Source organism: Pan paniscus, chromosome 19, assembly GCF_029289425.2.
Source record: "Pan paniscus chromosome 19, NHGRI_mPanPan1-v2.0_pri, whole genome shotgun sequence".
NCBI classification, from domain to species: domain Eukaryota; kingdom Metazoa; phylum Chordata; class Mammalia; order Primates; family Hominidae; genus Pan; species Pan paniscus.
Window position 1 is genome coordinate 76113128 of NC_073268.2, and position 13850 is coordinate 76126977.

General features: G+C 39.0%; 1 protein-coding gene across 1 annotated transcript; it reads right to left on the reverse strand.

Moving 5' to 3' along the window:
• Positions 1 to 797: 797 nt before the first annotated feature.
• On the reverse strand, positions 798 to 13243 carry RNFT1 (ring finger protein, transmembrane 1). Its single transcript, XM_003817350.6, has 9 exons — positions 13038 to 13243; positions 11259 to 11716; positions 10971 to 11047; positions 8504 to 8604; positions 6730 to 6883; positions 5656 to 5814; positions 4925 to 4990; positions 2485 to 2586; positions 798 to 1547 (listed from the first exon to the last, which is right to left on the reverse strand). Exons 1-9 carry the CDS (start codon positions 13091 to 13093, stop codon positions 1413 to 1415), a joined length of 1308 nt encoding a protein of 435 aa, XP_003817398.1. The 5' UTR covers positions 13094 to 13243; the 3' UTR covers positions 798 to 1412.
• Positions 13244 to 13850: the final 607 nt, after the last annotated feature.

Genomic DNA, 13850 nt, shown 5'->3' on the forward strand with positions numbered 1-13850 from the left:
AAAAAATGGTACAGGCTTCCTAATGTTTGTTTGTCAATTTGGATGGCTGTACAGTCATGAAAGTGCCTTCTATAACCAGTTGGTCAGTTTGCTAAACTAAACAATTCATTTGCTGGTTTAGCTTTTGTCTTATCAGTACAGCAAATCTGTTTTCTACCTCTGCTTCCTAAGTTCTCCTTTCTACCACCTTTTCCTCGACTACAAACTGAAGAGATGTACTCTAAACTTGGATATAAGCACTAGCAGCCCTTCAGACATGTTTTAGATTTCAGATTCCTCCTTAGAGGTAACAAGGGGAGAAAGTGCTTCATTCTCTTTTCTAGCACCCTGCACAAATACCTAGAGGCGAACAAACCACACTATCAAAACCTCATGACCACCTCTCAGTGCAAGCTTTAATCTTCCAATTGATGGTAATTCAAGCATAAAATTCCAAAACTTTTATGGAGAAGACTAATTATAAGGGCAATTTTTTATAAGATTTTAGGGCATCTGTCTTGAAACTTTTTTCTTTTAAATAGAGATGGGATGTTGCCCAGGCTGGTCTTGAACTCCTGGGTTCAAGCAGTCCTCCTGCCTCTGCCTCCCGAAGTGCTGGGATTACAGGTGTGAGCCACCATGCCTGGCCATTTGTCTTGTTTTCTATACTATTCAAATCATCAAGTAAGCCAGCTGTTTATAATCCACATGAATTATTTTAATAGTTACTTCGAGATACTCCATGGTACTATACAAAAAGCATGATCATGAACATTAAAGCTGATGGCAGGAAGAATTCATGACGTCCAGAGACAAAATGAATTTAAATCATTTATTTTCACTTATTACTAATCTTACTACAGAGAATAATACAATACTATAATGTATCATCCTCAGTAAATTAATCTTCACTTAGAAAATGTTACTGATAAAATACAACATTTAGAATTTTCATTTAAAAATACAAATTTTATGAAAATATTAAGAATTTTTAGGATGGGAATTATAAAAGTCAATGCTGAACAAAATTCTACTTTTAGATAGTATGTATCTTAAAATATTATGAAAAATATTCTTTATTCTGAAAACAATGTCAGGAAAGAATACCTGAGTTCTCTAAAACCACTAGTTCTAATTTCAAATTGCTGTTTTGGTAACATAAAGAAAACACATTTACAATTTAACACTGCAGTTACCTGTCAAATAATTAGAATAGAATAAATGTTGCATATACATTAGGTTGAACATTATATATATTTTAAAACACAGGGTTCTTTCATTTAATCTTTTGGTGAATTGGACCATAAGTCCTACATTCTAAAACCATCTGGAAACATTTTTCTGGTAGCCCTGAAAATCCATTCTGATGCCTTATCAGTAGTCATTATGACCAAGTGACATTAGTATTTTGTGGCCTTGATAGTTTATACAACTTAATATATTTGAAGGTGTGATGAAGTGGCTCCATCCTTCCATTTGTTTATATGGTCTGAAATCACAGTTCTGCAGAGTGGACATGTTTTCTCTCTGTTAAACCATAAGGTCATGCACTCTTCACAAAATATATGCTGTAATGGAATTAAGAATTAGATTTGATATTTGATAATCATTTTAAATCCATCACATTGTAGGGAATGAAAGGGATTCTCTTTTTTTTTTTTTTTTGAGATGGAGACTGAAGTCTTGCTCTGTCACCCAGGCCGGAGTGCAATGGCACCATCTCGGCTCACTGCAACCTCCGCCCCCCACTGGTTCAAGTGATTCTCCTGCCTCAGCCTCCCAGGTTGCCGGGATTACAGGTGACCACCACCACCATGCCCAGCTAGTTTTTTTATTTTTAGTAGAGACAGGGTTTCACCATGTTGGTCAGGCTGGTCTTGAACTCCTGACCTCAGGTGATCCACCCACCTCGGCCTCCCAAAGTTCTGGGATTACAGGCGTGAGCCACTGTGTCCGGCCTGAAAGGGATTTTGAAGAGCACTAATCCCCTCATTTTACAATTGTGAAAATGGAGAACGTATGAGACATTCAAGAAGACAAAGAGCAGTATGATTGGTAGAGCCACTAGTGTTCTGGCTGTACCATCCATTTAACCATAAAAGCTATCCTTAGGTGACACCTTTAAGATTAAGTATGATAACTGCTTAAAGTCTTTGAGTTACTAGTAACTGCCATAAAGTATAGGAAAGGGCCACAATCCAGTAACAAATGTCAGTATTGTTCTACATGGCTAGTATCCAATTATAAAATAGCCTGTTTTTTAATCACTTTGGTATTCAATCTGCCAGTTGAATTATTTTTTCCCCTTCATACGCTCCTCTGCATAAAAATTATCAGAACATAAGGGACAAAACTTAACCAATCCACTAGTATGTACCCTGAATGCTACCTTCCACTAAACACTAGATTTTTTTTTTTTTTTGCCTTACAGCAAACATAAATTTGACTTTTGCAAGTCACAGAGAACTGTTGTATTTAGGTTTTTAAATTTAAAAATGTAATTACCTGACAGATGAGAAGAATTGGCTTCTGAAATTCAGCTTGACATATTGAACAAATATCATCCACATCTGAACACTGTCTCTTGCTGGCAGCCACTCCATAACTCTATGAAGATAGTAAGTTCTGTTCATCTTCAAATTTCTTTCTTTCCTGTTCCTCAAATTACATAAGTAATGCTGTACTTCTCAAATCTCCCTGGAACCAGGCATTTGAAAAACTTCCCAAAGGATACAAACATCTCAAAGCTGAGCCATATACAGAACCACCTCTTGAGTGCACCAAAATGAAATCATTAAATAATACATAATAGGATTTTGAAAGATTGTTAGATCTACTAGCTTTACAAAGGATGATAGTGCTTCAAATTCAACATAACTGGCTTAAGAGACTAAGCAATCTGAAATGTAACTATTATAAAATCTATAGCCATGTATTATTTGACCCAGGACTGCCAAATTGAGCTTATTACCTGCAGCAGCGGTTCATAAAGTCAATCCAGCCAGAGGTTGGCTGGTTGAATGTAACTCATGTGGAAAGCTTGCTTTAAAAATAGATTTCTCTGTTCCACACAATATCAATTCACTAGGACCAGACATATTGGGATGTGACCCAGTAATCTATTATTTGAAAGGTCTCCAAGTGAGTGCAATATGAAGAAGACTTAGGGACCACTGAAGAATTTTCTGCCACTAGGTCTAAAAATTATTCCAAATTATAAAAAGCATTTAGTGCTAAACATAAAAAAGTTTTACGGAGAAACTGCAACTGTAAATGTCGCTTTGGTAAAATAACTACTGTCAAAACTAACTGAACAAAAATGCAATTATTTGAATTTTCTTCTCTTCTAATGTCCTAATAAGTTTCTCGTCTCTAAGATTTTAACTTCCTCACCAGATTCAGAACTTAGTCATTAACTAGATGTGATGTCAATAACCCTCAGTGAAATATGGAGAAATCAAAATGTTACAAATGAAACCTGCTTACTGTAGAAATGATGGGGAAGAGGTAACTAAAGAGATGTAAGAACACCCAAGTCAGTCACGGTCATGAGGGTAAAGCATGACTTAACATAGCTGAAGTTATCTAAACTTCTTGTACTAAAACGTCTCAGGCTAACAACATCAAAATCAAAGTAAAACTCAAAGGATAAAGATATTAAAAATTGAGGTTTTTTGAAACTGGTAATAAAGATTTCAGAAACAAGTCAGGATACTGTTAGATGATCTTGGTGTCAATTTCCCTTCAGTAAGGTGTCATTTAGCAAAGTACATTTGCAGATAATTATGCTGACAAGCTTTTAAAACATTACTCATCTGGCATCTTGGAGACTCCCTCTCCAGATAGTAACTGCCATTTCCCTAGTAAAGGAGACTTGAACAAATCCAAGTATTGATGACTGATATCCTCTCTGTAGTTTGTCTCAGAGAAAGAATATCAGGGTATTTTCTTGAGAGTATTTCGGCACAAATCTTACAAGACCAATTATAGTAAAATGGTTGATGCTCACATAATCATCAGTTGAACTGACTTGGACAAAGCTGAACTCTCTGAATTTTATTATGTCTTGTCTAGAGAAAGAAGCTTGCATAGGATGTAGCAAAGTTTGTTTCTACATTGCTAACTCTATCTTAGGGAAAAGGCCCTGGCCAGTTAGTCTCGTTTACTTTGTAGACATAATTCTTTTTTTATTTTTACGGTATATTATTCGGTTGGCATTCTTTTAAGTCAGTCTCCTTGGGCCCTGATGAAATGACTGCAAAATTGAGAATCAAACCCTGAAGTCTGCTGACCACACATAGGTACTAGGAACCTTTCAGGCTACTAAGTAGTAAATTAGGGTTCTCTATGACATCCTTTCACTGCAATTTGCAACATCAATAGAATCACACAATAATGTTATAAATGACACCAGAGACTCAATTAATTGTTAAATTTCATGCCATGAATGTATTTATGCACATATAATTGAGCAATGGGGAAATTTGCTCCAGTAAGAAAACTGCAAGAGACATGATTTTTGGCAGTGAGCTTTCTAAACAATAAATTACAGTGGAAGGATTTTCACAGGTGAATAAGGAGTTAATAGGAACAAACAAAGCCCCCATTTGTGGATTAAAAAAGAGGAACAAAATTTCATAAGATTGTTAAGGGTTTACAAGCCTTAAAAATGTCCAGTGGATTGAAGAGGCAAGAGACAAGTTCAAATATATAAGCACTGCAACAATTAGCAGGTGGTTGTCAATGTGTGATTCAAGAATCTGATCACAGAGATAAAACTCCTAAATTATTATAGCCCCAAGTGCCAAAGTACTAGAAAATAATCAAAGTAAAAGAAAAGGATCATCTATTTATGAAATCCATTCTTGTAAAACTGCCGAACTAAAAAAATTTTTGCAGTGAAGAAAGGTGAAGGTGTTTTTCTTAACTGATAAAAAGTACTTACTGGTTGTGTAAAAAATATTCGTAAAACCTGTCTGAAAGTTCTCAGATGCCCAAAAAATTCCAAAAGCTGAAAAGAGAAATAAGAGATCATTTATTAATTCAAACAGTCCTATTTGCTAAACCCAAAAACCAAAGCTGAAATCCCATAACATCAAATCCTCATATTAATGTTCATTATATGTCACATCTAATCATTTTGTGCTGAGTATTTTATTCAATTTATAGATTTGAGCCATCTCAGCAAGCTGAAGTACATTTAAACACCTAGAGTAACAATTTGATCAAGACAAATACAACTATGTCAAAGTCAAAGCAATTTTATCTGATTCACCTGTTTTTAACATTTAGATTTTAAAGTTTCATAAAGTGATTATTAGGTTGAGGGGCGCAGGCATGGAGAGAACAGGACAAGATACTCTACTAGTTTAAGAATTATGTGTATGACAGTGTTACTGTTGAGGATGGGTATGTTCTATTCCACTTGTTTTCCCTACTTAGATAATCCACGCTATGTGAAGGTCTACTCCCCTTCCCTCCAGTGAAACCTGAGGACCGCTGGATTAAGATAGTCTATTTCCGTTTCTCCATTTCTAAACAAATATAGAACCTGCTATTACTTCAAACTAGTGATATGAAGATAAACTATAAAACTGTTAAAAGAGGAAAACAGTAGTATGTATCAGTAATAATTAATGTGAATCATGCAGTGACAAGATTTGTAATGTTACCTACTTTTAATATGAGGTAGAGTAAAGCCAGCAGTATCCCAAGACTCCATCTAGTTACGTTACCAAACTCCCCATAGCTTATAAGGTAGCGAAACCAAACTGGTATGGGAACAAAAGTTCGGTAGTATTGACACAATTCTTCTAAAAGCATATACCAGTAACCCTAAAAAATAAGAAGAAAACAAATAGAGCTACCCAAACTACTTAACTACATAGCACAAACAATATTAGACTGAGAACACTGAGTATATGATACAATAATATAAATAACTATAAAATTAATCTTCATAATGATTATGACTGAACCTCAAGCTGGTTCTCACATATTACAGTCACTGAGTGGTCTGCTTTGAAAGAATTTCTAGGTTGGACGCAGTGGCTCCCAGCACTTTGGGAGGTCGAGATGGGCAGATGACCTGAGGTCAGGAGTTCGAGACCAGCTGGCCAACATGGTGAAACCCGTCTCTACTAAAAATACAAAAATTAACTGGGTGTGGTGGTGGGCACCTGTAATCCCAGCTACTCAGGAGGCTGAGGCAGGAGAACTGCCTGAAACCAGGAGGCGGAGGTTGCAGTGAGCCAAGATCACACCACTGCACTCCAGCCTGGGCAACAGAGCGAGAGATAATCTCAAAACAAAACAAAACCAAAAAAAAAGATACAATGAGAATGTTTTATGTATACTGCAAGTAAAACCTATGTGAGTATGTTTTTGCTGATTATAAGAATTTAAAAGTTTTTAGTGCATATGGGAAACCACTGAATAATTGTATATAGTCAACTGTCAATTGATAATGCCCTGGAGAACAGAAGTACACATCTAAATAGTTTCCCACATATGATGTGGGGACTGATTTTAAAATTATTCTGAAGCAAATATAATTCTGATTTTATCCAAATAGGTTAATAATCAGGTTCAAGTGCCTGAATAAATGGTTGCTAAGCTGAAATAATACAGATAATTAAGCTAGTTAGCAAACTGAAAAACTGCAAAAGGAGGATTCATTTAAACAAAGACTAAATAGCATTAATGTGATTCGATAACATCACTCCAATAAAGCATAAGTGAGTTTCTTACCTTAGATTTAAAAGGCATGATGAAAGAAGGCACCAATAAAATAAGGCATTTTAAGCCCATGAAAAAGAATTTCAGAATGAAGTCTGTAATTCCAACAATCCAAAATACTTCCCAGAAGCTCAAATGGTCCAAAGTAGGATTTAAAAAAATTAAGCTACCAAAAGAAAAACATCAAAATTTATCAGAGCAACATACAAAGATAAAGTATTAATAAAGGGTTTTAATTTGCTACAAATATTTTATTTTGATATGTAAAAAATATGAGTTTGGCAGGATGTCAGAGTTCACAATAATGGAATGGAGGATCATTTTGCTTAAAGAGACTTTTTAAACCTGTTTGGATTTTAGATCTTCCCTTCATAGAATAAGGAAAAAGTCTTCACGGTTTGTCATAGTTGACACCTTTCTAGCCTGTAAATGAAAAAAACTCATCAATACCAGACATCTGCTGTGTTTTTCTTAACCAATTCCAATCAGGATTCCATCTCTTCCTTTCAATGAATTGCTTGTCAAGATCATCAACTCCCTCTGTATGGCTAAATTTCAAGGTCACTCTCTTTTTCCATCTTCCCTCCCTGAATAATTTTCTTTCTAGACTTTTAACACAACACTTTTCTATTTCTCATATTTCACTGCTGGTTTCTTCTTAGTCTCCTTTGCTGTTTCTCTTCTAATTGTGGTCATGTCCAGTACTGGGCTCTCTATCCACACTCTCTTTCCTGGGTTAGTTTTGTCCAGTCCTGTGGTTTTTAAATATCAACCATATGCTCCTGATACCAAAATTTATTGCCTTAACCTCTACCCTGAGTTCATGACATATATTTGGAACCACTTTCTTATCAATTCTACTTAGCCTCTCAAACTTAACATGTTCAAAACAAAATTATTGATTTTTCTCCTCAAAATCAGTTCCTTCCTCAACCCAATGAAATGACACCACCATCCAGCCAGCTGCTTAGACTAAAAACCCAGAGGTCATTCTTGCTTCTCTCCACCCACCTATCCAATCCAGTCCATCTGAGGGATACTGGCTCCACCTCCAAACTATATCCCAGATTTGCCCATCTCTCCAACTCCAGTGAAACCAGGTCTTCTAATATTCTAATAAAAGCTGAAAATTCAGAATACTCCCATTTGACATGGAGACTTATCAGCTACTGTCATTTAGTAAGTGTTCTTACTTTCAGAAACAAAGACCAGTAATAACAACCTAATGGTACTTTAAAAATACAAAATATGTAAACAAAAACTCAGGTGTCAAAAAATTAAATATTTATTGAGCATCTGCTGTGTGCCAAGGCACTGGGGATACAAAATCTGAGTAAGTCACTTAAAGCTCTCACTTATGAGGCTGGGTGCAGTGGCTCACACCTGTAATCCCAGCACTTTAGGAGGTGGAGGCAGGCAGATCACGAGGTCAGGAGGTCTGACCAACATGGTGAAACTCCGTCTCTATTAAAAATACAAAAATTTGCCAGGCGTGGTGGCGTGTGCCTGTAATCCCAGCTACTCAGGAGGCTTAGACGGGAGAACTGCTTGAACCTGAGAGGCAAAGGTTGCAGTGAGCCAAGATCAAGACACTGCACTCCAGGCTGGGCGAGAGAGTGAGACTCCGTCTCAAAAAAAAAAAAAAAAAAGCTCTCGCTTATGAAAGGAGAAAGTTAAAAACGGAACTGAATTGAATACAATAAGTACTATGTGAAGTAAGATACAAAGTGCTATGAAATATATGATTACATTAAAAATGTAATTGTGTATTTGGACCTCTAATTACCTGTAATAAAGTGACTGAGAATGAAAGGTGTAATATAAAAGAACAGAAGATCCTGCTAAGAATACCAGTAACCAAGCACACTGAATCTTTGAGGACCTTTCCTGAAAGATAAACAATTTTATAATGTTACTTTGATTTTGCCAGAATTTTAAATATCATTAAACTGTTTTACTTTAATGACTATTAACTTAGAATATTTTTCTAAATCTTAATATAGAATATGTTAAACTGTACATAATCATCACAGTTACCGTTTTATACAACTTTAGTGACCAAACAGAACTCTTATATTAAATGTTTAAAATACAAGTTTCTTCACTGTATAAAAAACATTACCTATGTTTCAAAGAAGCCAAGTCTTCTCTCAAAAAAAAAAAAAAAATTAAATTAAATTAAATTAAAAAAAAAAAAAAGAAGCCAGGTCTTCTACAAGCTGACATAAAGGACCCACCCAGGACGGGGGCAGTGGCTCACACTTGTAATCCCAGCACTTTGGGAGGCCAAGGTCGGCGGATCGCTTGAGGTCAGGAGTTTGTGACCAGCCTGCCCAACATGGTGAAACCTGTCTGTACTTAAAAAAGTTAGCCAGGCGCCGTGGCACGTGCCTGTAATCCCAGCTACTCAGGAGGCTGAGGCACGAGAATCACTTGAACCCAGGAGGCAGAGGTTGCAGTGAGCCAAGATCACGCCACTGCACTCCAGCCTGGGTGACAGAGCAAAACTCCGTCTCAGAAAAAAAATGGACCCACCCACAAAAGAAAATTTCAAAATGCATTTTAACCTTGACTCACTTGTCAAGGTTTATATTTTTTAAATTCTCAGATTATAAGAATTTAATAAATTAATGTTTTAATCTCACTTTTTTAATATATGGGGTCTCGACACATTGCTCAGAATTCCTAGGCTCAAGCATTCTTCCCAACTCAGCCTCCCAAGTAGTTGTAATCTCCCTTTTTTTTTTTTTTTTTTTTTTTTACTTTTTTGAGACTGGGTCTCACTCTTTCACCCAGACTGGAGTGCAGTGGCATGATCACAACTCACTGCAGCCCCAACCACCTGGGGTCAGGCAATCCTCCCACCTCAGCCTCCCAGATTTACAGGCACGTGCCACCACGCCCAGCTAATTTTTTGTAATTTTTGTAGAGATGGGGTTTTGCCATGTTGCCCAGGCTCGTCTTCAATTCCTGGGCCCAAGCAATCTTCCCATCTCAGCCTCCCAAAGTGCTGAGATTACAGGCATGAGCCACTGTGCCTTGCCTGTAATCTCACTTTTAAAGTCAAGTTTAATGAAGTTTTACTAATTTTAAATCATTAAGATTTTTCTAGTTTGATAGGTTTAACTATAAATTTCCAGGTCAGAATGCATGATACTTTACACAGACATAGCCATTTAAAGTTGCCTTAAGGTGAAATTTTAGAAACTCATCCTCTTTTTCCCAATGATTTATATGACGGGCTCGTGTAACTTATGGAAAAATTCCTTGGGTTTCATTTTCTCTCTCTCTCTCTCTTTTTTTTTTTTTGAGATGGAGTCTCACTCTGTCGCCAGGCTGGAGTGCAGTGGCACAATCTTGGCTCACTGCAACCTCTGCCTCCCGGGTTCAAGCAATTCTCCAGCCTCAGCCTCCCAAGTAGCTGGGACTACAGGCAAGCGCTGCCACGCCCAGCTAATTTTTGTGTTTTTAGTAGACATGGGGTTTCACCACATTGGCCAGGCTGGTCTCAAACTTCTGACCTCAGGTGATCTGCCTGCCTGGGCCTCCCAGAGTGTTGGGATGACAGGCGTGAGCCCCTGTGCCTGGCCCAGGTCTTTTTTTTTTTTTTTTTTTTTGAGACGGAGTCTGGTTCTGTAGCCCACGCTGGAGTGCAGTGGTGCGATCTCAGCTCACTGCAACCTCCACCTCCCAGGTTCAAGTGATTCTCCTGCCTCAGCCTCCCGAGTAGCTGGGAATACAGGCACATGCCACCACACCTAGCTAATTTTTTGTATTTTTAGTAGAGAAAGGGTTTCACCGTGTTAGCCAGGATGGTCTCAATCTCCTGACCTCATGATCTGCCCGCCTTGGCCTCCCAAAGTGCTGGGATTACAGGTGTGAGCCACCATGCCCAGCCACTAAAAGTTTTTCATGATGATGGTCTTACTTACTATGGTCAAAGTAACTGATACAACATGAAGCGACTTGCCAAATCAGATCAGATACCGTGTTCTAACTCTTTTAATCCTTTTTACTACTTTAACAGTAACCAATTTTTTTTTCTTACAAAGAAGGTAAGGTGAAGGAATTCAGCATTAGGAGAGATAATTTATTCCAGGATTTAGATAACAAATTTAACATAACATGGATGTTACAATATATCCTATTACTTCCTATTTCTTTCAAGTTATTTCCTATTTCTCTCAAAATTATTTCTCTAAAATCTATGGAGAGAAACAGTTAATAATTTTTTAGTTGCTTGTTATACTTACTCTTAGAAAAACCTGATTTACAATGCTTTTGTTTGCATACATAAAAGTTGTTAGCAGCCCAATTCCAAGAGAAATTCCTGTTAGAAAATAAGTTCCAGTTAATTGAAAGAAAAAAAAAATCAAAGAGGATTATATAAGCTAACAATGACACAAATTAAAAATAAACATATACAATAATAAAAGCTCACAGAAAATAAGTAACTGGATGCATTAAGTAGATTACCAATAATGAAAGAAAATTAACTGAATTTAGGAATGAAAACAAGTCAATGTTTTATTATGTCCTACCTGTTATATGCTGCATAACAAGTTTGACGCTCAGAATCAAAATATATGGAAGACTTTTTTGCAGCCACTTGAAGAGATAGCGGAATTCTGAGAAGGAGCTACTACCATGATCTCCAGATTCTGCGGCAGTATCATCAGTCAGCCTTGCTTCACTGTGGGAGTGACCCCGTAAGCGACTGTGTACACATCCATGGGCACAGCTATGGACACCTGACCTTATATTTCTGGAGCTTGCATTTTCTGCACATTCTTTAGGTATGGAGTTTATCTGGATATGAACATCTCCAGAATGAGGGCAAGAACCCTCTCCTGTCAATCTTGTGTGGACACACTGAGGGGTTGAGGCATCCTCACTGCTTCCAGTTCCTGGAGGACTGTGCAGTTGACTACGATTGGCTTGCATGGCCCTTAAATACTTTTTCTCTGACCCAGATGTCTTTGCTTCAGGCCTCTGTCTCCTAAAAAATCAAATAAAAGATATTCTAAGTAAACAGGCAGTTAAATACCAGCAGTATATTCCTCACTGGGTATCCTTTATTCACTAAAGGAGTAGCAAATAATCACAACAGATGAATTTTCAGGTTATTTATCACTGGACTCCTCCCTTCTCCCTTAATGCCAAGGCTCTGCTGCCCTACACAAATGATCTTTTAGGGAACATTTGCACCAAAAAAAAAAAGTTGAGCTGCAAATGCTTCCACTTCTCTAATGGCAGAAGGCATCCGCAAAACAGTCATGAAGTATGGGTACCCAGCAGATGTTAATGAGCACCAGTCCTCACTGGATACTCTGGTACATTTACTTTTCCCAAATGGTGCAGTTTCATCTCTGATGTAGATTCTACATCAAAGAAGTTTCATAAGGAAGAGTGAGCCAGTATTTTTTAATGGTTGGAAATGTTAGGAAAAAAAACAACATTAAATCTTAATGCCTTATTATCATCATAGGTAACTAATAATAAACACTGCACTTAGGTGACCTACAAATTAGATTTTCTGCTCAAGCAGCTTTCCCAAAGCTCATAAAGTTTCCAATAATTAATGGTGCCACCAAGAATATTACCTCCCCGCGCAAAAGAATGTTACCTAAATACATTTAAAGCATAGATACTTTGGAGAGTCACCACGTAATTGCTAGGTAACTCTTTAGTCTGAATAAGCAGTTACACAGTCCGCCCAATAAAATGCCACCGTCGGTGGTGTGTGTATTACGGAGGGAGGGGTGTGAGGAAAGAGGACCCTAGCAGAGAAAGATCTCTCTAATAAATGATCCAGTGTGGACCTCCTAGAAACAGAAGAACAGAGTCGGAATCCCAGCTGACAAAACGCAGAGGCTATCCCACACTGCCGTGCTTTTCCCGTTTGTCTAGGAGGAGGCTAGAGTTAACGTCAGGGAATGTTCTGTGTCATTCTATTTCACTCCCAGGACTGAACAGTGGTGCAGTCACCGTGTCTGGCGGTTTGGGTTTCAGTGCTTTTCACTAAAGGCTTTCACCGAGGCCCCGACGCCACGGGTGTTATTTCGTCAAAACTGAAGAGCGACGTTGGACAGCAGGCTTTCAGTGTCTTTTCTATAAATAACATAGAACCCTCCCACTTTCCTTCATGCACAGACAAGAAAGAGGAGAAAAAGGGAAGAAAATTCAACACAACTCTTCCGGAATCTCCGAGGGCAGAGTTCTCCACCCACGTCCGAGCCTCGAGTGCCTATTCTCCCCAGAGCCCCCTGCGCCGCGGCCCCTCGCCGCCTCCTCCTCTGCCCGCTTTCCCCAGGCCTAACCTCTCATGACCAGAAGCGGACGGAGGTGTCGGGAGCGACAGCGAGAACAGCGGCATACACCGCCTCCAGCCCTTCAGTCGGGGCCATCAACCGCAAACCCCGCAAGCTCTTCTCTCAGCCCGGCGGCAACGGCGGCGGCGGCGCGCGCGCTCCCCGGACGTTCTCACGCGCGCGCGCGCCCTGCCCCGGCTCCACCTCCTAGCCCCGCCCCCGCACCGCGCCGAGTGGAGAGCTCACGGCTGCCGGGGTGTTTTGGCAGCGAGAACAAGCGAGCTGCGCCTGAGAACGGCCTGCAGGCCTGGCGCTAAATAATAAGTCGTTGTTATGTGTTATGTATTTATGTGGCATCCACCACACGCCTCCGAGATCCTGGGCGTTTTGAGGTTAAAAATGTTCAGGCTTGGAGAACCTACCCCTGGAGGAGTGTTAGGGTTTCCGGGCTCGGATGTCCGCGAGCTTGACGCCTGACCTAGTTGTGTCTGTCTGGGCGGTGACGTTTGGTCTGAGCTGACCTTTCCTCACAATCGTGAATTTGGGCTGTGAGGATCAGGCCTTGCCAGAACCCGAGATGAGAGGTGAGAGGTGCGGAGAGTCTGCGTGGGGTGGAAGTAGAAGTTAGAGTTGAAAAACCTGTCTTGCGTGGGGTATAGAGGACCCTACTGCCCTCAAAATAATTATGTTAATCTAAAACTGTTCTGAAATTAAAAGGTTATTAAGAAAACGAAGTTTAGGTCGGGCGCAGTGGCTCACACCTGTAATCCCAGTATTTTGGGAGGCCGAGGCGGGCGGGTCACTTGAGCTCAGGAGGTAGAG

Bases quoted from the DNA above. Each gene is read 5' to 3' on its own strand.
- RNFT1 (XM_003817350.6), bottom strand. From the start codon at position 13,093: ATGCCGCTGTTCTCGCTGTCGCTCCCGACACCTCCGTCCGCTTCTGGT. The intron at 11,048-11,258 runs GTAGGACATAAT...ATTTTCTAACAG, and splicing joins TGTTATGCAGCATATAACAG to GAATTTCTCTTGGAATTGGG. The intron at 5,815-6,729 runs GTAAGAAACTCA...CTTATTTTTTAG, and splicing joins TCATGCCTTTTAAATCTAAG to GGTTACTGGTATATGCTTTT.